This window comes from Acanthopagrus latus, chromosome 22, assembly GCF_904848185.1.
Source record: "Acanthopagrus latus isolate v.2019 chromosome 22, fAcaLat1.1, whole genome shotgun sequence".
Taxonomy (NCBI): Eukaryota; Metazoa; Chordata; class Actinopteri; order Spariformes; family Sparidae; genus Acanthopagrus; species Acanthopagrus latus.
Window position 1 is genome coordinate 22,995,816 of NC_051060.1, and position 21,747 is coordinate 23,017,562.

Below are 21,747 nucleotides of genomic sequence, written 5' to 3' on the forward strand. Positions count from 1 at the left end.
GGTCGAAATTGAAACATCTCAACAGCAAAGCGTTGGGCAGGTTTGTTACAGTTTCATAGCAAAATGAAAATGACTATAAATTCCTTTAAAAAAAAAAAAAGGTCTAAGCACCGACAGCTGATATGTGTCCACTCATCCAGTCCCTGGTTCTGCCTCACAGAGATGCCTCAAAGTCTTGTTCAATCCTGTTTCCGTGTGTTAGACTACGTCAGGTTACTTAACAATTCAAACATACGTTTAAGACCTTAAGTTTAAAGATGGTGTGTACAGTTGTAAATAGTTACACGAGCACTTGTAGGAATTTTCCAATCCCAGTGTCATGATTTTATAGCTACAAACATCTGAAACAACATTTCCAGGAATAGTTTTTTCCCAGCGCTCATGACGAGTTCACTTGGACATCACAGGTTGTTTTCCAGGGCGCTCGTCACGTCCCTGCTTGTCTCTTTGGCTTTTTTTGCGAGCTGCAGATTGACTCTCGCCATGTTTGTTCTGTTTTTTTTTTCTTTCCTCTCGTTTGATCCTGGGACCTGACCCGGCTCACAAATCAATACACGTCTCAGTCAGTTAGCCGGTCTGTCTGTGCCCGGCGTGATGTGCAAGCATGTGTGGTTTGTGTGACGGCGCTTTTTTTTTTTTTTAATGCATATGTGTACGAGAGCGAAGGAGACACATGGAGGGAGAGAGCCTGCGCAATTTACAATTGAGTAGAACAATAGGGAGCCAAGGTTTCATTATCCTCCAGGCTACTGTACCCACACAGTCGACAGCTTGTTCATAGAATGGATTTTACAACAGCCCTAAAAGCAACAGCAGTGCACCGCTTTGGAAACGGCTCGGTAATCTCACACTGCGTAGATATGAATTTTGCAGCATCTCACATGAATCTCTACGTTTAAGCGATGAAAAATCCAATATTCCTTTAAATGCATCGCTGTTTGCATGGGTAAGCAGCCTCTTTCTGCACAAATCAACTTGATTTCTCGCGTTAAAAGGGAATAAACGGTAGTCGGCAGCACAGGGGACGTGACATGCGACATTGCGTCGTTTACAGGTACAACCTTCCCCCTCCTCTCGTGTGATGCTCCCACAGCCCCTCACCAACAAGCCTCAGCATTTCCCTAGACGAGGCCAAGCGGTGGTGCATTTCTGAGGCCACAGGGCTATTTTTTTTTTCCTTTTTAAAAAGCTGAGGTGTCAAAACAGGTATGTCATGGTTGGATACCCTTTTTTAATCTGTCTTTCTCTCCCTCCCCAACCCCAAGAGGCTTCCAGTCTGCTGACAGTCTTCTTCTTTCTTTGCCGCACTTTCTTCTCCTCCTTTTTCTGGAACTCATAAAAACAGAACAGTCCGGCCCTGCAGCCCTCGAACCACCGTCATCTTTTTGTTCTCATAGTTCTTAATTAAACACAAGGCAACGTTTTTGTATTACATTGTGGTTTTACATATTCCCCCCCCCACAAAGAAAGATTCCACAATCAGGCTTAAGACTCCAACCGACGTCAGCAGAGGGGAGAGGAGGAAGTAGCATGATGATTTAATTTTCTGCACACTGAACAGCGTGAGTGCGCCTCAGCCTCGGCTCCAAGTCACAAGCCTGTCAGTGGATGATGAATACAGCTGCAACCGGGCACTCAGAACATACGTGTGTGTGTTTCCCATTGATAAAATACAAGGGACATGCCAACGTGTGTGTGTAAGATTTTGCTTTCCAAGCACAAACTGTCTTTTATCTCATTTAGAAGCTTTGGTAACATAATCCAAGCTGTCAAAAGGAGGTGAAGCATATGAAATATGTAGCCTGATCTGATGGTATCTCCTTCCCAGCATTTCCACTTACTTGAAAGGTATTTTATGAAAGAAAATTGACTTCCTGTGTCTTTTTTTCTCCCTGCAGAGTCGTCCATCCTGTCGTTCGACGGCAGCATGTACATGAAAGTCGTGATCCCGAACGTCATGCACACGGAGGCCGAGGACGTCTCCCTCCGCTTCATGTCCCAGCGGGCGTTCGGCCTGCTCATGGCCGCCACGTCCCGCGAGTCTGCCGACACGCTGAGGCTGGAGCTGGACAGCGGGAGAGTCAAACTGACTGTCAACTTAGGTATCGTATAAACCGTCCCTGCTGGCTCCTCCCCCCCCGCGCTCAGGAGGAGGCTTTACTGTTTTATGTGTTTTTTCTTTTTTCGTTTTCTGTACATTTTTTTCTTTATGGTCCAGACTTGATATCAGACCTAACACATACTAAACCAGTTTTTTTGTAGTCTGTCATTGTAGTTGCATGAATTGGTTTTGACTTGCCTGGACTGTAAGTTTATCTGCCTTGATGCTTAAGATGTCTTTGTAGATTTTGATATCCATCACTCTAACACTTAACAAAGTTATCCATGCTCTGCAGCACATCTTTTGAACAGATCATTTTAGTCATGCTCATTGTTGTGTACAAATAGGTTTTTCCAAAGGCACATTTTGCTTTTTGTGAATCACTTTGATAGATGGCACTGTCCTCAAAACATGCATCACTTCAGACAGCAGCATTTTTAGATTATATTCTGCCATCTAATCAGAGCTGCAGGTAAGCGTCCGTACATTTTAGCGCCGCGCCTGTAGTATGCATTCTTATCGTGTGGGTCTGTTCTTGTTGTCTTTATTATTTTTTTTTATATTTTTCTCATGATAGCAGGTTCATGTCTCTCTCTGTCCATTAGTAACCCTTGGTATAGCTGGCATCTCCCATGCCTTGTTCAAAGATGGCACTCACCCCTTCAAAGGCCCTCGAGCCTGCGGCCCGTCTGGCAAACAGCCCGATGCCACAGCACCCAGCGCGCCTGCAGATGGTGGCACGAGTGCTGCATTTAAGTAGAGTGCAGGCCTTCATACCAATGAGCCTAGAATAGATACCCTCAACACAACGCACATGTGCACTTGCAAAAAAACAAAATGCTTCAATCTAACTCATTTATGTACCGCAGCTGCTGAAAACATGGAACATCTGTAGTCCGTATGTCATGTTTTTAGAGAGGGTTTTTAGAAAGAGACAGGAATAAAGGAATTTCAAATTCAGTAAAAATCTACTTAATGCACAGAACAATTAACTAACGTCCCTGTGAGAGGCGGTCTTCAGGTCTCTGTACGGTGTTGGTGCTACGTGGCTCGAGGCTGTTTGTTCCCACTTTTCTGTTGCGGTTGACGGCACATGACCAGCCGGGTCACATGGATTTCAATCTGCACCTGCCAAAACATACGTTCAGTATTCTCCCTTAGGTGGAGATTTGAGTCAGAAGCTCATACAGCCTCAGTTTTAATGAAAAATGTTGTATACAATTGATTTTTTTCAGTATGTCGTGGGCTACTAGTAAAATTATTTTGGCTCTAATTGGTGCGTTGCAAAATCGATGTGGCCGTTGAATTGCAGGCGACCATTTTGGAAATAAACCAACTACCAATACGTATCCAAACTCCATGAATGCTTTCTTTTTTGGAAAACAATTTGCAAATGATTCTATAAGAACTCCTGTAATGATGTGAAACTTTCAAATCAAACCAAAGGAATTAGAGCGGCCTAATCACTGCAGTAATATTGACCTCTACTGGTGCAATATTACTGGCTACAGCGTTTAACGGAGTTACAACATTAAATTGGGATCAGTGAAGTAATTTTGACCATCAGTAGCCAATCAGGCAAAAAAAAAAAATGGCCGCCGAGGTCATGTGGCCGTCCCCGGAAGGTGGCTTTTCTTTGCTCTTGGATGTCTGCAGCTGTAACCTTGAAGGATGCGATTTCATCTGTCACTTATTCTCCCCTCCCCATCTAGACTGTGTCAGGATAAACTGTAACACCAGTAAGTCAACATTCTTCTATCTGCAGCCTTCTTCTCTTCAAGTCAATGTTTGATTATATAGCCTGTGTGCTAGATGATGTGAGGGCCAGAGATGTGTGAATGCAGGGGGCTGATAAGAGGATTTCTCAGATAAGAAGGGAAATAAGTAATAGCCGGAGATCAAAGTTATGCAAATCTGACTTAATGTACTCTATATATTTTAAATGGCCCATTTTTTAAATTAAGTCAGGCAACTAGTTCTTAATCTCCCCCTGTATGCCCATAGCTACTCGCTGAGCATTTATACTCCCAACCTCTATGGGCTATATTGTTTTCACTGTAATATATTCCTGTGTCTCACTTGCTTTGTTTTCCCTGCCCTCCTTATTTTAACACGTACTGCAGTATATAGGCCTATAATGTGATATATAGATGGTGTTAGTGGACATGCTCTTACTCATGAGAAGGACTCTTCTTTTTCATTATTCTCCAAAGCGCTCGCAGCTTCGTAGAGAGAGATAGAGATTAAGAGAGAGAGAGAACAGAGACTTGAGAGAGGTTCATGTGTGTGTGTGTGTGTGTGTGTGTGTGTGTGTGTGTGTGTGTTAAAGAAACAAGCTTAATTAGCTTTATTATTGTCATTGAATAATCAGCAAGGACGCAGCGAGTTCAAATTCTAAAAGATGTAACTTTTGATTCATTTAGGATTTATTTGATTTGGTATTTGCACAGTTGCCGCTGTGAATCAATATTTTTCAAATCACTCATTCAAATTCTATTTTCCAGTGAATATTATGGGTTAATCTAACCGCAGGCGACATAAACGTGACTCAGTGTACTTTGATTTCTCTGCATGGCTTGGTCAGCAGCGGACAACAGAAGTTGAGTCACCAGATTAGAATCTGAAACGGCTCCACAAATCACTCTCACAGTCTAAATAACGCTCCATTTAGGATCTGAAATCTGTGTGAGATATTATTCAGCAGTTTTTTTTAGGATTCTGAATGAACAGCTGTGGCCACAGGATGACCTCAGTGGGGCTGCGTTGCCCTCTAGTGGTGTGTTGTGAGAATATCTCACACCGTCTCTGCAGTCGCCTGTTGTAGTGAAACTGCAGCTCAGTTTGTGAGAGATCGTTAAACGGGGTTGTCGAGGTTTAACTTCATCTTCTGACTAGGAATAAAAGTGAGGGAGGGAGTTTTAATAGCGGCGCTTGAGTCCTTGTCTGAGTAACAGCAACTGTTTTCTCTTGTTTTACTGCCAGTTGTGATTTATTACACTGCTTTCCTCTGTTGTCAGATCAAAACCAAATTTTTGTTTTGAAAGTCGGATTATTATCCGCAAAGGATAAAGATCTTAAACCTAAGAAAATGTTTTGTTTGACACATTTTTACATTATAATGCGAGGTCAAAATGTAATAATGTGTTAATTCTAAATTGGAAACTCTTTAGCTCTAATTTTTTTGAAAAATAATTTTATTTATTTATTTTGTTGTGGAAACAAAGATTTGGTTTGTGCTTGTGCTTCCCCCGCCCCTTGACTAACTAACCCTCCTCTTCAGGCAAGGGCCCTGAGGTTCTTTATGCCGGACAAAAGCTCAACGACAATGAGTGGCACTCGGTACGAGTGGTCCGCCGCGGTAAAAACTTCAAACTCACTGTGGATGACGACATGGCTGAAGGTATTACTCTTGTGAACTTGCTGTTTTAATATCCGATGCATGATCATGTAATGTAACTCTTTTTTTGGGGGGGAGGGGGGTTATATGTGATATACAAGTCAAACTGATGCAGTTTAAGGTTTCAGGCAAGTTGGATACCATAACAATACTGGTGTCTTTTTTTTCAGATAAACCAAAAGAAAGTAAGATCCAGTATAACTGATTTAATTATATGTGATATATGATAATATACAGTGATTGACAACACTGACTTCTGAAGTTATAAACTCAGCCACATTTCCACCACAGGAACTTTCCTCAGGGTCCAGGGACCTTTGGAGGAACATAGTGTGTCTCTGCTGCAGTGACCCGGGTCTAAATCAGGTTCTGGGAACATTATTTTACTCCACTAAATAGTCCGGGCTCAGGGGGCTGTACTTTCCAAGAGTACAAGAACTGTGGGGATTGGGCTTGCAGCAGAACATTCTGATTTGTTGAGTACAGCAACATTTTATGTCAGGGACCATTTTTAAAAAATCTTCAGCCACCAACCATTTTTTTTTTTTTTTTTAGACCATGACGGGAAAGCAGACAACAACGGGCTTAAAGAATCTTTCTGGCCCTTTCTGGGCCTCAAAGTTCTGGTCATGTTGTAACAACTGACAGCTCAGTTATTTCCTTTATTCAGATTACGTTTTCACCTTTGTCTTGACTGTTTGCACTGGTGGGATTATTTCATCAGCATGACACAAATCAAAAACGGGCGGTTGTTGTGTCAGGTTTAGGTTGCAGTATCCTTCCCTCGCTTCCATCCCTTCATCCCTCGGCTTCTTCTCCTCTCTCTCTCCCCTCCTCCGCCTCAGGTCAGATGGCGGGCGACCACACCCGTCTGGAGTTCAACAACGTGGAGACAGGCATCTTGACCGAGAGGCGCTTTGTCTCCTCTGCTCCGTCCTCCTTCATCGGGCATCTTCAGGTATAACGTCCGATGTGGTCAGATGCTTCATTCTCTACAAACGTCACAAACATGTTGTTAGTGATGTTAGTCTTCGTTATTTTTCATCTCAGTGAAGGAACAGGTGTCTTTGTATTTGTTAGACTGTATCTTACCTTTTTCAAATCAAACCCAACGTTGCATGCTGACATTTTTGCTTGGTTCAATGAAGCGTGCTTCACAATGTATTAATAACCGCACCATTTCCTCCCAGAGCCTCAAATTCAACGGCATGCAGTACATCGACATGTGCAAGAACGGAGACATCGACTTCTGCGAGCTCAACGCCCGCTTCGGCATGCGCTTCATCATCGCCGATCCCGTGACCTTCAAGACCAAGGGCAGCTACCTGGGCCTGGCCACTCTGCAGGCCTACACAACGATGCACCTCTTCTTCCAGTTCAAAACCACGTCGCCCGACGGATTCGTCATCTTCAACAGCGGAGACGGGAACGACTTCATTGCCGTCGAGCTGGTCAAAGGGTGAGCGGGGGGGAGTGATAGTGCTGACGTGTGGTTGTTGGCTGCAGTCCAGAGACTACAGTTATTAGTTTAACAACAGCAGCACTGATGTGGGCGAAGCTGCTTTCTTAAGGCATTGTGAATTTAACAATGCCGAACAAACCGTAGTTCCCAAATCTCTGTTGCACGGTTTGTAATTTTTGAAAAAGCATAAACAGCATTGTGTTGTGCCGAAGATGATTTTCTTTATCAGTTTAACTCCCATTAGTGTCAGAGCAGCGTGAGCTGATTGTCTGAGTTTTTTTTCCATTAAGGTTAATCAGTCTGGGAAGATAAAAACAGACACGCCGCAACCACACACATGCAAATTATACACCGACAAACTCTGATGTGTTCATCCGATGTGCTTCCTCTCTCTCTTCAGCTTCATCCACTACGTGTTTGACCTGGGCAACGGGCCGAGTCTGTTGAAGGGGAACAGCGACAACCCGCTGAACGATAACCAGTGGCATAACGTGGTCATCACGCGGGACGCTTCCAATACGCACACGCTCAAGGTGGACTCAAAGTCGGTCACACAGAATGTCAACGGAGCCAAGAACCTCGACCTCAAAGGTACCACGTCAGAGAACAGCAGCAGCGGTGTACCAGCTCACGACCTGGACTCAAGTCATAAATCTGGTTCTTCATTATGTGGAAAGTCAAAACAACAACATGCAGCTTGACTTTGACTGCAGGCTTATGACTTCCTGGAGGTTATCTTTTCGATTTGACTCGATATCTGCCCAGCTGTTAGATTAAAACTATACGTTTTATTGATGATATCATAAAGGTTCTTCAACTATAATTATATCAACTTGTGTTTTATAGTAATGACTGAATCTTGAATCAACTCCAGACAGAGGATACACTATAAATCTGAGGGCTTTTTATTTAAGGGTTAGGGATCTGGACAACAGACTTTGAATAAATCCAACAGCAGCCAAACATGTGCAAGCAGGGAGAGAAGAGACCAGGACGGATAACCTCAGATTATTCTGTTTGAAGACTGAACAGAAACATGCAGAACAATCAGCTCAGTGATTAGAAACAAGTCACTAAATCACACGAATTACATTAGTGTTGTTGTACAGGAGGTCATGCAGACCACCACTCACTAACACCCTCACTTATCCTCACCTCTCTTCCTCCCAGGTGACCTGTTTATCGGAGGTCTCGGACCCAACATGTACCAGAACCTCCCTAAGCTGGTCGTTTCTCGGGAGGGCTTCCAGGGCTGCTTGGCCTCCGTCGACCTCAACGGCCGCCTGCCAAACCTCATCAACGACGCGCTTTTCCGCAGCGGGCAGATTGAGCGTGGCTGTGAAGGTACAGACGGCCTGTAGCACATAAGAATCGAGACCTGCAGTGCGAGATGTGTCAGTGTGTAATTGGAAGGATCCTCAGTCGACAGTAGCACTGTTCAGCTTTTGCTTATTTTCTTTTTTCTCTTCGCCAGAAAATAATTTGTCTATAGGTTCCTTGTTAACTGCTTAGGTTGTATATGTTAAGATAGCTAGAAGTACTAAAAAATAATTTGCACATTAAGGAACATCCAGTTCACCCAGATTATCAAACGATATAAAAAGAGGCCACAGTGTTTAGATTTCTTATAAACTGGAGATTATCTTACACTCACCCGCCTGCCTGTATTCCTTCTCCAGCCCCTAACAGTTTTCATCTTAAGGGAAACTAGCCAAACTATTTTTTTTTTACCATTAAAAAAGACAATAGAGCTGCTGCTGATGTAGTGTTTGTAGAGCAATCTATTTATTGTTGTCATTTATGACCATCACATTTCACTCGGAGCTGTTCCTGTCCATATTAGATATTATAGCTCCCGAACGTTTGGATGGTTGTAGTGCTTAATAAATCATTTCTTCTTCTGATGTTAAAAAATATGATGCTGTTCAGATACATATGATGTTCCTCATGTGTGGTGCAGGTCTCTGTATATGACCTCTAGAGGGCAGCAGAAGATTAATATAAATTGAAAGCGCTGCACAGTCGCCTTAAATGAGCAGACCTTTTGGTGACAAGTGGCTAAAGATCATCCGTGTTCACTGTGTTCAGCAGCTCAGCCCTCACTAACAAATGAGGGTTCCTCAAAGTGACAAACTTGTACAACTTTTGCGAACTCTAACAATGCTGGTCCCTCACTAACCTTTACTCTTGTTTTCCGCTCTGCTCTGTTCTGTTTGTTATTTTTCTTTCTGCGCTAACAAAGTTGGTTTCACCAAAGCCGACCTGCAAGGTAGAGGGTTAAAACTCAGCCTCCCGGAGGCCTGCTCGCCTGAAAGTCTGCTGTGTGCAATGCATCGTGGGTGTCACCATGGCAATAGTGTCCCCTTGGTGCCGCAGAGGTGACTCGCTCTCGGAAAAAGAAAGTAAATATGCAGCGAGAGAGAGAGAGAGAGAGAGACTGCTGGCAGACAAGCAACTGATTAAGCGACCCGAAAAACAAACTAAAGAGACGACTGTTGGTTTTCACTGCATTTTAATCCCTCAGCACTGCTGCCGTGTGGATGTAGCCATATGTATGTTAGATTTAAGCACATGTAACTGTGTGTATCAGTTATATATTAATGATTTTATTGCACCTTGTTTTGTTTTTTTTACCTGTTAACCATCAGGTCTAGTAGGTCTAGTGCCATATTTGTAGGTACACTGTGTAATTTATGAGCAGTGCAGGAACAATGGAGCAGTATTTTTTGTTAACATCATGTCCACAGAGTGCAGAACACTCCTGCCAGCAGTTTTATTGTGTTCCACTGATCAACATCTGATGGCGAAGGCTTGGAAATATGTTGGCAAAGATGAGGAAGAAGAAGATAGTAAGCTAGCAAACATGCATGTCGACCGTGAACGATTCAAAATATTCCCAAAAAATTGGCTATGCAGAAAATGCAGTTAATAATGCAAATAACTGTTTAGAAAATGCAAACAAACTTTCACCTGTTCACAAAAGGATAAGTAGTCTAAGTACACTGTATAACCGAGCTCAAACAGATCAGATCAGAAAAGTGTCGTTCTCACAGTCTTGATAGGAGGAAGTCATCTGGGTAGTGTAAAACGCGGAGGCAAACAGTTTGTGTGAGTCCTGTCTGTATGTCCCTGTGAGAAAACGCCAGTTGTGACACATTACAGGCCGTCACAGGCAGCAGAAAGAGGCTGTCACTGCACATCTAAACGCCGTCAGCGCTCCGCTGATGTATCACGCCTCTCTCTCCGTCTCTCTTGTTTTGTCAAAAAAAAAAAAAAAAACCTATCATGTTTGCAACTTCACCCGGATGAGTGTTTTTCAGAGAGTGAGCGACCTCCTGCTGCAACGTTGCTCACGCTGACAAATGAGCACTGATGTGTGCATGCAAACGTGGGCCTCGCACCCATACGATGTATAGACATACGCGTCTGCGCGCAGGATGCCTGGTTGACTACCGCCACCGTACATTACACAGTAAATGCACTTTCAGCTGGCAAACTTGCTCTGTTTTCCTCTTCAAATGTCCTTCTTCTTCTCTTCACTTTGTCTTGCACAAGGCAATTGCTCTTAAACTCTGTTTACTTGCATTTGTCTGCCATTTATTTGGACTGTTTCTTTAATTTCGTCTTATTTACTTTTGTTTGTTTCCTATGTGGTTATCAGAAGGGTTTCTGTCAAGGTTTCTCCCCCGTGTCTGTCTAGACTCTGACGGGGGGAATTGTTTATCTCGTTATCTATGCTGTGCACTTGTCCTTATCTGCATTCCCTCTCAGTATAAGTATTCAAAGGTAAGAGCTATGTGTGGTGTAGAGGAATAGCAAACACACATCCAGTTTGACTTTGAATACCCTCCTCAACTCCTGTCTGACTCGAGTGCATATGCGAAGATATGCACTACATGTTCTCAAGTGCTCTCTCTGTTTCTTCTCTCCTCCTGCTCTTCACGACTCCTGTCTGTCTATTGTGTCTAATGCTCGCCTCATATTCTCACAGTTAGAGGTGTCTGAAGAGAAAATTGCAAGCATCGTGTTAATGACAATTCCTATGAATGGTTATTGTTGTAATGGAGCTTTTGTCATTTGTACAAAGGTCGTCTGTTTATGTCTCATCTTGCTCGTTCACGGAGGGAATGCAGCGTTTCTAAGTTTTACTCGGATAAAACTTCTTTCAAATGACTTGTTGGAATGACGAACAAAAACTGCATGCACGTCCATCGATACACTCGCAGAAAGACGGAAATGAAGGGGAGCTGACAGTGTCATCGCATCGGCCCGGCTGCGGTCCAATCTCTCTGCTGTAGCATGCCTGAAACGCAGATCAGAACTAAAAGAGCATCCCAGACGGCAGCTTTTACACTAATTAGTAAAAGTAAATGCTGTTTGAGAAGCGTGCTGTTGATCCTGTGGAAGAAAAAAAAAACCTGGCGTCTCTGCTTCGGCTCGCCAGCGCAATTGCCGCTTCACCCAGCGTGAAACGGGATTTCCCACACTGTTTTTAAGTGTGTTGCACTCCGGGTCAGGCTTCCTGTGGCGGCACTGTTCGCTCCTCGTTCTTTCTTCTAGGCCCACATGCTGTATCTCTCTCTAGAGTGCATTTCTTCTGCATGAGTCCTGCATTGTTAAGGCTCAGCAGCAGCTCCTACTGTCGCCTGACTGTTCTCTCCTGTTGGTATCTCCCTCTTTCCTCCCCCAACCCAAAACCCTCCCTCCCTCCCTCCCGCCTTCTCCCAGGCCCGAGCACGACCTGCCAGGAGGACTCTTGTGCCAACATGGGTGTGTGTATCCAGCAGTGGGAGAACTTCACCTGCGACTGCTCCATGACATCGTACACGGGGACTCACTGCAACGACCGTGAGTACTCAACCTTTACCTGAGCGAACATCGCTTGTGCATTAAAGGAACAGTCGGCTGATTTCTGCTCGTCAAAGTCGATGTATTGGTGTGATGTATTCTGTGGCTCAGAGGTGATCTCTTGAGTAATATCGGCTTCAGCTTGGAGAGGCAGAAAGCCCGTGTTGCAAACTGTGATCAGAGTTTGATGAACTAGTCCGAGGGTCTTGCAAAAGTCAAGCTGCATTATGGGATCTTAAGCTGTGACGGAATATCTCTGCTGCTGTTGCACCGGTGTGATCCCTTCAAACTGTGCTTCTGAAACACATCCAGTCAACACCAGGTGCACCCAACTGTTCAAAACTACCACACTGCATTTGCGTGAGTGCATAAAAACACATTACTTGCGGCAATTTCACGCTGCAAACACTGGGCTGGGCAATATGACGATATGTTGTTATCATGATGGACGTTGTCTTAAGAGTTTGGATATGGCACAATCTTTTATAATAATATTTTAAAAGCTGCGTTTTAGTAAAATGATCTAATTTTCTGTATTTGCCACTTGTTTTACTACCAGCTTTGTCATTACACCCACATTAATGATCAGTATTTATCAAAAAAAAGTATTTGTGAGAGTACCAATGGGCAATATATGATATTGAGGTATTTGATTTTGTCCCAGCCGTTATGAATATTAAGATATATATCATGCATCACAATAGTATTTTAAGGTCATATCGCCCAGCCTCACTTCAGCACACATATTTCCACACGTCTGAGCTGGATGCACCTATGGAGCTGTGCCATCCTCTCTGCAACACTGAGCATCGTATCCTCGACTCAAGGACTCCCAGGCTGCTTCGCTCATGTGCTTATTAAGCCTTTGTCAGATTTGCTGTGTGAAAGTCGAGCTGAAAGCTTCATGTGATCTTTAAATGAAGCAACCGCGAGAGTGCTGGCAATTGTTGAGGGGGTTTTTATTATTATTATTATTTTTTTTTTTGCTGCAATGCAGGCAATTTGTCGTACCGGGTCTGCGTGATGTCCCGAGCTTTCACGTTGTTCGGGGCTTTCGGGATTGAACGGCTGTGACTGATGATGTGTAAAATATCCACTTCTGCCTCAATCGTCTTCTTATAAACGCCCTTCAAATAGCTATCATAGAAGTCGAAGTGTGAGTTTATTAGTGTGTGTGTGCGCGCATGTGTGTGTAGGGATCTGTTATCCCCATGACGACAGGGGACTTCCCCTCAGTAATCACGGCTGGCGGTCTTTCATTTAGCGGTTAATAGTGGGGGCATACTGCTGCTGGGCCAGACTAATGAGGTGGTGGAGGCTGTTAGGAGAGCTGCTCTCCGTGAGCGCTGGCATCCCCCTAATCATCCAGACCTTTCTGATGCTCGACCCGGCCGCTGCGTACGACTTCATATCTCTCAGATCCTTCCTTTTTTCTATTTTTTTCCCTCTCACTCTCCTCCTTTTCTCCCCTCGCAAAAGATCATGTAACGCAAGTCGAGTCAGAGTAATCGACTTCCAGTTCTCACTTGGCGATAGGAGCTGTGTGTTTATGTGTTAATTAGTGATGAGAAGCCCTCATTAATTCTCCTCCTGTAGCAGCCTGGGAGGGAGCTTTTATCGATTTCCTATCGTCACAGACATATTTTTTTTCTTGAAACCCCAAGAGCTTTGATAGTAACTTATTTTACATCTCATGACATTGCAGGTCTAAGTCTCGGTTCTCCGTTTTCCTGGTTTTGGAGATGGATGTTCAGTAATATCGACTGGACTGTCCAAGTGTATAATAGCATCTTTAACTGAGTGCTGTTCCCCTAAATGTGCATTTTGTAGCTGACTCCCTTCTTCTTTTGGTGCTCTTCCAAGCATCGTATTTTAATTTCCTGTGCTAGAAGTGATAGAGTAAATAATAAAGAGGAATTGAAAAAAAAGGATGAAGAGGCAGCGGCAAGCAAACATGCAGTTTGGTTTGGGAGTTTGCATTTCAGAGAGTGCACATGACACTGTCTGCCCAGGGTCTGGTCTATTCTTGTAGGGCTGACCCAATCTTCTGGTGTTGACTCGGGTGGCAGCCTGCGTTCCTGTGAGGTTTGAGGGGCCCCAGCAGCAGAACGGTCACAGACCACCAGGTGGCAGTAAATCCACGAGCTGGACCGCACGCAGTCCCTCCTCTCTGGGAGAAAATGAGATGCAATCCCCCGAGCATGAAATCAGCTTTCCTGTTATTTCCCTCTACTGCTTTGCCTCTTGTACCTCTTTCTCTCTTAATCTACCCCCCCTCTCTCTCCTTACAAACCCACAGACCATCCAGTTTCTATAGTTATGGATCATAGAGGGAGATATTGTGCGATCCCTTACACAATGCAAAATCAAAAGTAGTAAAACAGAATACAGTCGCATCGCCAAATGCTGTTGTTTGATTGGAGTAGCTTATTGGTAGAAAAACAAAACAAAAAATCAGTGAAGACAGAGTTTGCCTGGCGTGTGTGTTCTGCTCGACTGTGCGACCCGCCTTTTTATTCAGCGAGCACGGCGCTGAGAGAGACTTTTTAATTAACAATGTGGGAGTGGAGCTTCTCCCTCTGCCTCTCTCTCGGCTTCTCTCCCTCTCTCTCCCTCTCTGATAGCTGCCAGCAAATATCAGTAATTGTCTGCTTCTCTGACTCCGTTCTCTGCCCATTGTCCAAATGAAGAAACTCGAACAAAGTGAAGTGAACATTTCTGCCAGTAAAGCTCCCCCTCGCCGTTTCATCTGCGGCGATTGTTAGCGCCGAGCCTCCGTGCCCTCTCTGCACTCCTCCATTGTAGCAGACGGAGCTCTAGGTGGTGGCGGAGAAAGGAAGAAAAAAATAAAAAATAACCTGAACTTGCAAGACCTGTCTGTGCTCCTTCCATTTGTTCCTGTGTACCCCTTTGCAAGGCTCTTTGCACCATATAGACCATTTTCAGAGACACTTGGACAATCTGGAGGTGCATGTCGTGCCCAGCGCTGCTTAAAAAAAAAAAAAAGGGAGGGTGGAGGGTTGGACTCTTTTTATAGCATTTTCATCCTGCTTGGTTCTGGCTCACTGCTTTTGTCATGCTCATCTCCATCTCCCTGTCGTCTCACATCCATCCCCCCTCTCCTCTCCTCTCCTCTCCTCTCCTCTCCTCTCCTCTCCTCTCCTCTCCTCTCCTCTCCTCTCCTCTCCTCTCCTCTCCTGTCCTCTCCTCTCCTCTCCTCTCCTCTCCTCCGTTTTTCTAAGCCGAGCTCTCCCTGTCAGGTTGTATGAATACCGCAGAGTTTCATTTAAATCCAAGGACATGGGAGCTGTGGGCCAAGCGAGAGGAGCAGCGGACACTCCTCTTCCACATCCAGAGCAATTACTCAACTTACGTAATAGAATTATCTCTGCAAAGGTCGCTTGCATTGTTCCACAGTCAGGAACGCAGTAAACAAACCCAAAAAAAAAAAAAAAAAGAGAGTGGAGAAGGGAGAGGCAAGCTGAAGACGGGCAGCAGAAAACTGTTTGTCAGCTTGATGCTGACATCAGTAATTGCTCAGATAGATTTAGTGATGAATTCCTCTGTCGGTGGATTGATCCCGACCAGCCCTCTGCTCAACCCGATGTCCTTAATTTACTTTTCAAGGCGTGCTCAAAGGGCTGTAACCATATCCGGCTAACTGCTTACATAAATGACAAGCGCAGCAAACGGCATTGCTTCCTTCAATATTTAAAAAGAAAACAATCATGGCACTCGCCTCGCAGTCATTTCTCTTCCACTCGGCGGGGAGAGAGGAGTGAGGTGGGGGAAAAGAAAAAGGACAAAAGAAGTGGGGGTTGAGGAAGAAGCTCTGTTTTCTTTGGTCCACAATGTTCTGCCGAGAACAAAATCAACAATAAGTAACAGCATTTTCCCTCTTTTGGCTGACGTGTCCGCCCCACCGTATAAAAACCCGGAGGGATGAGAAATAAATACAAAAAAAAAAAAAAGAGGCGGTCACACAATAGCGGTATTCATTTTGATATGACGTCAATGATGAGCGGAGGTTTTAGAATAAACAATCAAATGATAAAAAGACCCCCCCACACACACACACACACACATGCTGATGCACACACCGCTGGTATCTATAGACCTGCTCATGAATACTGGAGTTTTCAGTGGAGCATTGAATTATTTAACCTGCTGTCTCTGCAAATCAGGATGAAGTAGCTGGTGCTGGCTGGGACGGGCCAACAGGTGTGGAGCAGAGGTGAGCTGGAACCGTGGAGACTGGCGTAGTTTCAGCTGGGCACAGATGTCATGCTGGTAACTTTAGATCCAACTTTTTCAGCTGGAGAAGGAAAATTGTCAGTTTTGGAACTGTTTTCTGTTAGTTACTTTTGTTTTTATCATAGTTTACTGATCATCATATCTAACTATTTCAAGGTTGGTTAGGAGAGGAGGGCAGCAAACGGGAAGATTTAGATGATATACAGTCCTTCCTGTTTTTCTTATTTCTCAAAGCTTACAGAAAGTCTTCCCACAGCATCTGAAAGTACCTTTTGGCTAAAGAGGGCTTATAAGTGGAGCACAGAAATATGAGAACATTTGCCTATAAATACTGCAGGTAGATCAGAAATGGGCCAAAAGTTTCCCATGGAGAATGATTTGTCCTCAGGGCACAACCCATCCCAAAAGCACACTTTTGAAATGATCTCGTTGTTGTCGTATGTTGAGGCGATTACGTTAGCTGGAAAAATGGCCCCGATGACTGAGGCGTGACGTGATCGGGTAGCTCAAACAGCCGCTTAAAGGTTTGACAGCTGCCTGCGGTGTCGTCACAAAAGAACATGTTTTGGATGATGGAGGTTTGGCTGCTTTGAGGAAACGGCGCCTGTTCTTGTGTAGCTGTCGCTTGAGGAGAAGTGTAATTGCCCAACATCAGCCCAGTGGAACTGCCTGAAACACATACATGCACAAGACTGCACAAACAGAAAGTTGTCCCTCCGAGCTTTAGAATCTCTCCGCCTCTCTCCGTCACTTTATCACTCCTCTTCCTTGTCTTGTGATGTCTGTATTAGAATCAGAGCTGCATGTCCAGCCCTTGGGGGGAGGTGGTGGTGGTGGTGAGGGTCTAACGAGCTGCCCTGCTATTGGCTGATCAGGCTAATGATGCTTGCCCAGCACTGCATCATGTCACTGTGATAAGACTGGATGTCGCTTGTGTCAATCGATGTGTCACCGCCGTGCTCAGAGCCGTGGTATAATTGGATATATGTGGTGCTGTGGAGCCTAAACGCCTCAGGGCCAGAAGAAAGAGAATGTAAAACTGGTAAAAAAAAGAAAAAAAAAGAACGATGGAGGAGATGAGTGGTAGGCGTTACTCCCCCATGAGTGTCGGTAAATATGATAAAATATTTTGGATCATATATTTTTATTTTCATACATGATGTGTTTCTGAGCCATTAGTCTCGCTGCAGGATCATTGTTTTGGTAGTTAACTTCAAGCTGCAAGATGAAATCTTTCTTATTTAAACTATGAATCACAAAAAGGTGTCGCTTATAACAACAAACCTACCCGAGGTGAGTCTGTTTATTAGCTTCTTTATTAAAAGCATCCTGCTGAGTTAACGTAACGAAACAAAAGTTGTGTGTTACCTTTAATGGACAATATGTGGAACCTTTAGTTTAAAGCATTCAGAAATAAAGAACAGAATGTGAAGTTGTAACACTTTTGAGTTAGCATGCTAACCACTTAGCTGCTAACCATTGTTAACTGAGCCTATCAACAGCTACTGTTAGCAGCAGTTAGCATTTATTCTGGTGACATGCTGCCCCCCATTAATTCTGAGTAGGCCTTTGAATTCAACTGCTGGACAATTCCTACATATTGCACCTTTAACTTGAGTTTCTGCTGTAGCAGGCAGATAGCGATGATACACAACATGCCCAGTAGACGAATTAAGCGACTAGTTGGTGAACAAAGTGGTGCACCTTGAAAAAAATCAGGTAATTGTTCTCCTAAGTTGTCGGATAACAAAACACACCTAAAATGACTCAATCTCGGTCTTTGTCAGGTGGCCTGGAAATCCAATATGTCTGCTAATGTGTTATTTAGAACAACTTCATACGGTGAAAATATGTCAAACGTTGAACCATTCCTTTAAAATGGGCCAAGAACACGATGGTTAACGACCTTTTATCTCAGCTGTTGCTCCTGGGAGAAGATGTGGAAGATCTCACAGCATGATAAATAAAATCAAGACTTCCTCTGCCGTCTGTGGATACTCCTCCCAGACTCTCTGCGACTGTCTCGGCGAATGAACGAGAGAGAGATGTTGTATGGGACGGCAGAGGGAGAGGCAGGAAATGATTGAGTTGAGCAAATTACAGACAGTTACGATGAGGGACATCCATCTGTTTTGGTGCCAGGCGGGTAACCTTGAGGCTGTCAGAGCTTTCCCAGCACCCACCCTGGCCCTCACAGGCTGAGAGCCACAGACACATCCATCAACACGTGTTCCTAGACACATTTCAGAAGCGCCGGCAACACATACAAATCACCCAATCAATACCTCGAACGCCTCACCTGAACTTCAGGGTTTGGGGCAGGAACATAGCTTGAGCAAATGTAGTTCACACATATTCTTTTTCAGCTTTTTGCTCGTCTCTCTTTTATCAACGTTCTTACCTGTTGTCAGCGTTTATCTTCCCTGATATTTTAGAAATGTTGATGAAATCATCTCATCTTTTAACCTTTTCCCCTCCATCACAGCCTGAAAATAAAAATGCACCGTCGCGACAGTATATTTAAATTTATATTTTCCTTTTGAGAGGCAACACAAAAACAAGTAATTTGTCATTCTGACTCCCGGGGGCTTCAATTTCAACAACTTTAATGTACATGAGTGGGAAAAAAAAAAAAAAAAAAGGTGACTTGGTTTTATTCTGTGCTTCTGTTTTCCTCGTTGCTCTTCCCTTCTCTCGCTCTGTTCTCCCAGCCGCGAGCCTGATAGGTAGTCATCAACGGTGAGGAGCTAAACCACTCAAAGCAGGCTACAAAGAATAAAGCTCCCCCCTCTATACGACACTTGTAAGAGGGCACTTCATCAGAAACAAGGAGCTCTGGATGTACCTGCGTCTGTTTGTGTTCATCTCAACTGAGAAGTCGAACTAACCGTGTCTCTGACTGCATTTCAACAAGCTCCCGGAATAAATACGAGGAGTGAAGCCGTAAGCTTGATGTATCCTGACGGGCACGTTTTGACACTCCTACCTCACAAGCAGGCTTTTTGCGCAGGTCACACCGTCCCTTTTTCAGGCAATTGCCAGCATCTGGTCTCACAATTAGACAGTATAGGTTTAGCCACAGGGCACTCATGTCATTCATTGACTACAGTTGCCATAGTGAGGTCAGTCATTGGAAGGTTTCGGCGAAGAAAGGAAAAAAAAACGAAATTGCTCTATTTGATAGCTTACAGCCATTAATTTTAACCATTAAAGGGCTCTCAGCAGAAGAAACCTGTGTTGTGCCTGAAGGGCACTCATACAGGAAATGTGCTCCTGTCATAAGCAGGCCAAGACATCGGACCATCAGATGAAACTGATGGTTTTCATCAGGTGGAGGCATTTTAGAGGCAATTACCTCTGACATTTTTATTTCCACCGAGAACAGTCAGCCCACTCTCGCTGGGTATACTGAGACACCCTCTTGTGAGTTCAACCCGTGGGAAGAGATGGACGTGCGGTCCCACCCACCTGACCCGACCCCCTGCTGTGTCTGCTCGCCCTCCGCCGGCAGCTTTTACACATGTGAGATATACCCTTGAAATATGAACATTTATTACACAGTTGGCTAAATGCCTGTAACCAAGATGACGTCCTTGTTAACATGAGCTGGAGAAGAACCAGAGTTTGTCTCATTGGCTGAGTGTTAGTGGGTAGAAGAGAAAGATCCACTCCACTCGATACTGAGCGTCATTCGTGACCATGGAAACAGAAGGTGACAGAACAGCCTCATCTCAAGGTCCATTACTGAGCCGTTCTGGTGCTTTATTCTCTACACTGGTTAAGTTTCCCCAGTTGTTAGGGAACTGTATATGTCTATTTTCCGAGCAGTCGGAGAGGTTTGTAAGATGAGATTGCAGCAACCAACTTCTACCTTGAAAATGTTATTAACAAAGCACATTCCACCGGCAAGTTCTCATTAAGAAATTATTGGAGTCGGACCGTCGCCCAGTGATTCGCTCCTCGTTTTGCTCACACTGACACTGAACCCACTGATGGTTATGCCAGTGTCCATGCCAAAATGTTATTTTATAGGTTATTGACACAGTTGCATAGTTTATTCTTGGTGCCACTGTTTACATTGTCATCGTTATAGCTTAGTTATTGATCTTCCCTACAAACGCAGCCCATCGTATCCAGTGCCTTGTTAGATGAGTCAGCCGCGCACACACAGTTGTTATTACCGTTTTTTTTAACCTGTGTTTTCACGTCTCTACTGTACCTGCTATTCAAGCTCACCGCCGCAGAGGAACGGTTTTGAATAAAAAGAAGATAACAAAACACCAAACTTCTAGTGTTACAAAGTCCATTGCTCTCAGTGTGACAATGCACCTTGTGGGATAATGGCCCATTAAGCGAACAAAAAAAGGTATTATTCTGTGTAAGTGCAGAGCCATTTACCATTTAAAAACATGGTGAGAGATGCATTGGACCCTTGGGTGTATTAATAGAACTGGATACTCGCCTCTCAATTAGGTTCCACTGCAAGTTTTTCAAGGCATCCCGGACTTGTTTACTGTTTGCTGGAGCTTTTCAAATTCAAATGGACCCAGTGGATGAGACTCTGATGATACTGATTTGAATCTACACATAGTTTTTACGGGCGTACGTTTGCAGGGTTGGTGCTTGTTGTTGAAGCGACGGACGCAAATCCAATGCAAGTCCGAGGTCTTTCTTGCAAAGTATACAAGTAACTTCGCCGTGTCTCTGCACTCATTTCATAATTTTCTGTTACTCACATTATTGAGGGTGGTTTTCCCATGCTGGTGACACAAACACACACACACACACACACACACACACACACACACACAAGCTGGGAATGACGCACGTTGGGACACTGACGTCTGACCAGACACTGTTTTAGTACAGATTTTGAAGCGCAGAGCCACGTTCTCAGTGCTTAACGTTCACCTCGTTATAATTATCAACCTCGCGACTCAAGTTTCGCCTCTTTCACTCTGCCCATCCTGCCTTTTTGCCACTTTGCTTGCTTCACACTCTTTTTCTTATTCATTTTTTTTTTCTCTCAGCCTCATTGCTAGATGCCTGCAATTATTGTGTCAGCAGCCTTCTAGTTCATCACTTAGCCCCCCACAGATGGTACTCACAGACTTTCACGGTACATTGTACTAAGTTGCTCTCGGAGTTTATAGCCGGTGCCTGCAGATTTTCCTACCTGCCTCTATAGGAGCCATCAAGAAGAAAACTCTGATCAACTAACTGCTGTCGGAAGTGCAGACAGCTGTAACACGCCTTAAACAGTCCAGATAGCTTTATCTCTTTTGACCACAGATAGAAAAACGTCTGATCGTATGTAACAACCCTACTTCTCACATGATTTTATTACCTCTGTAAACAGTTTCCTGATGATTGCATCATGTCAATACCTAGTTTAAGTCTTCTTCGAGCAGCACAATGTTCATTATGTTACAGTAACACATGATTATCAGGGCACAGCTTCCTTGTGATAGAGGAGTTGCTACCACCCTGTGTCCTCACTCGGATCCAGTTAGGATCTCCTCCCCAGCACCACCCTCTTAATCAAATACAGTCACTTCTGGCTCCACCATGGTAGCAGCGGTATTGTCAAACTCAAGCCCTCAAAACGATAGTCCGCTAACCACTGGGTGACTTCATGACCGGTAATCGATCTTGACTACTGACGAAAAAACAGAAACACCACAC

At 44.2% G+C, this 21,747-nt stretch overlaps 1 protein-coding gene and 1 long non-coding RNA gene across 11 annotated transcripts in view; one reads left to right on the forward strand and one right to left on the reverse strand.

Moving 5' to 3' along the window:
- The window catches only part of nrxn3b (neurexin 3b), a 282,849-nt gene that overhangs the window by 105,717 nt on the left and 155,385 nt on the right, over positions 1–21,747 (forward strand). For 5 of the 9 annotated variants that reach the window (XM_037086532.1, XM_037086529.1, XM_037086525.1 and 2 more), the window contains 9 exons: positions 1,899–2,102; positions 3,814–3,840; positions 5,382–5,501; positions 6,344–6,456; positions 6,689–6,957; positions 7,361–7,551; positions 8,131–8,304; positions 9,203–9,229; positions 11,689–11,808. In XM_037086532.1, the coding sequence (XP_036942427.1) occupies positions 1,899–2,102; positions 3,814–3,840; positions 5,382–5,501; positions 6,344–6,456; positions 6,689–6,957; positions 7,361–7,551; positions 8,131–8,304; positions 9,203–9,229; positions 11,689–11,808 (1,245 nt within the window). The remainder of the gene's footprint in view (positions 1–1,898; positions 2,103–3,813; positions 3,841–5,381; positions 5,502–6,343; positions 6,457–6,688; positions 6,958–7,360; positions 7,552–8,130; positions 8,305–9,202; positions 9,230–11,688; positions 11,809–21,747) is intronic. The other 4 variants (XM_037086533.1, XM_037086530.1, XM_037086527.1 and 1 more) reach the window with 1 other exon arrangement.
- LOC119012572 lies at positions 6,355–9,275 on the reverse strand. 2 transcript variants are annotated; one of them, XR_005072522.1, is made up of 3 exons: positions 9,140–9,275; positions 8,116–8,338; positions 6,355–6,490 (listed from the first exon to the last, which is right to left on the reverse strand). It is a non-coding gene; the product is annotated as an uncharacterized LOC119012572 (long non-coding RNA). The 2 variants fall into 2 exon arrangements; XR_005072521.1 differs by lacking the exon at positions 6,355–6,490 and adding an exon at positions 7,850–7,984.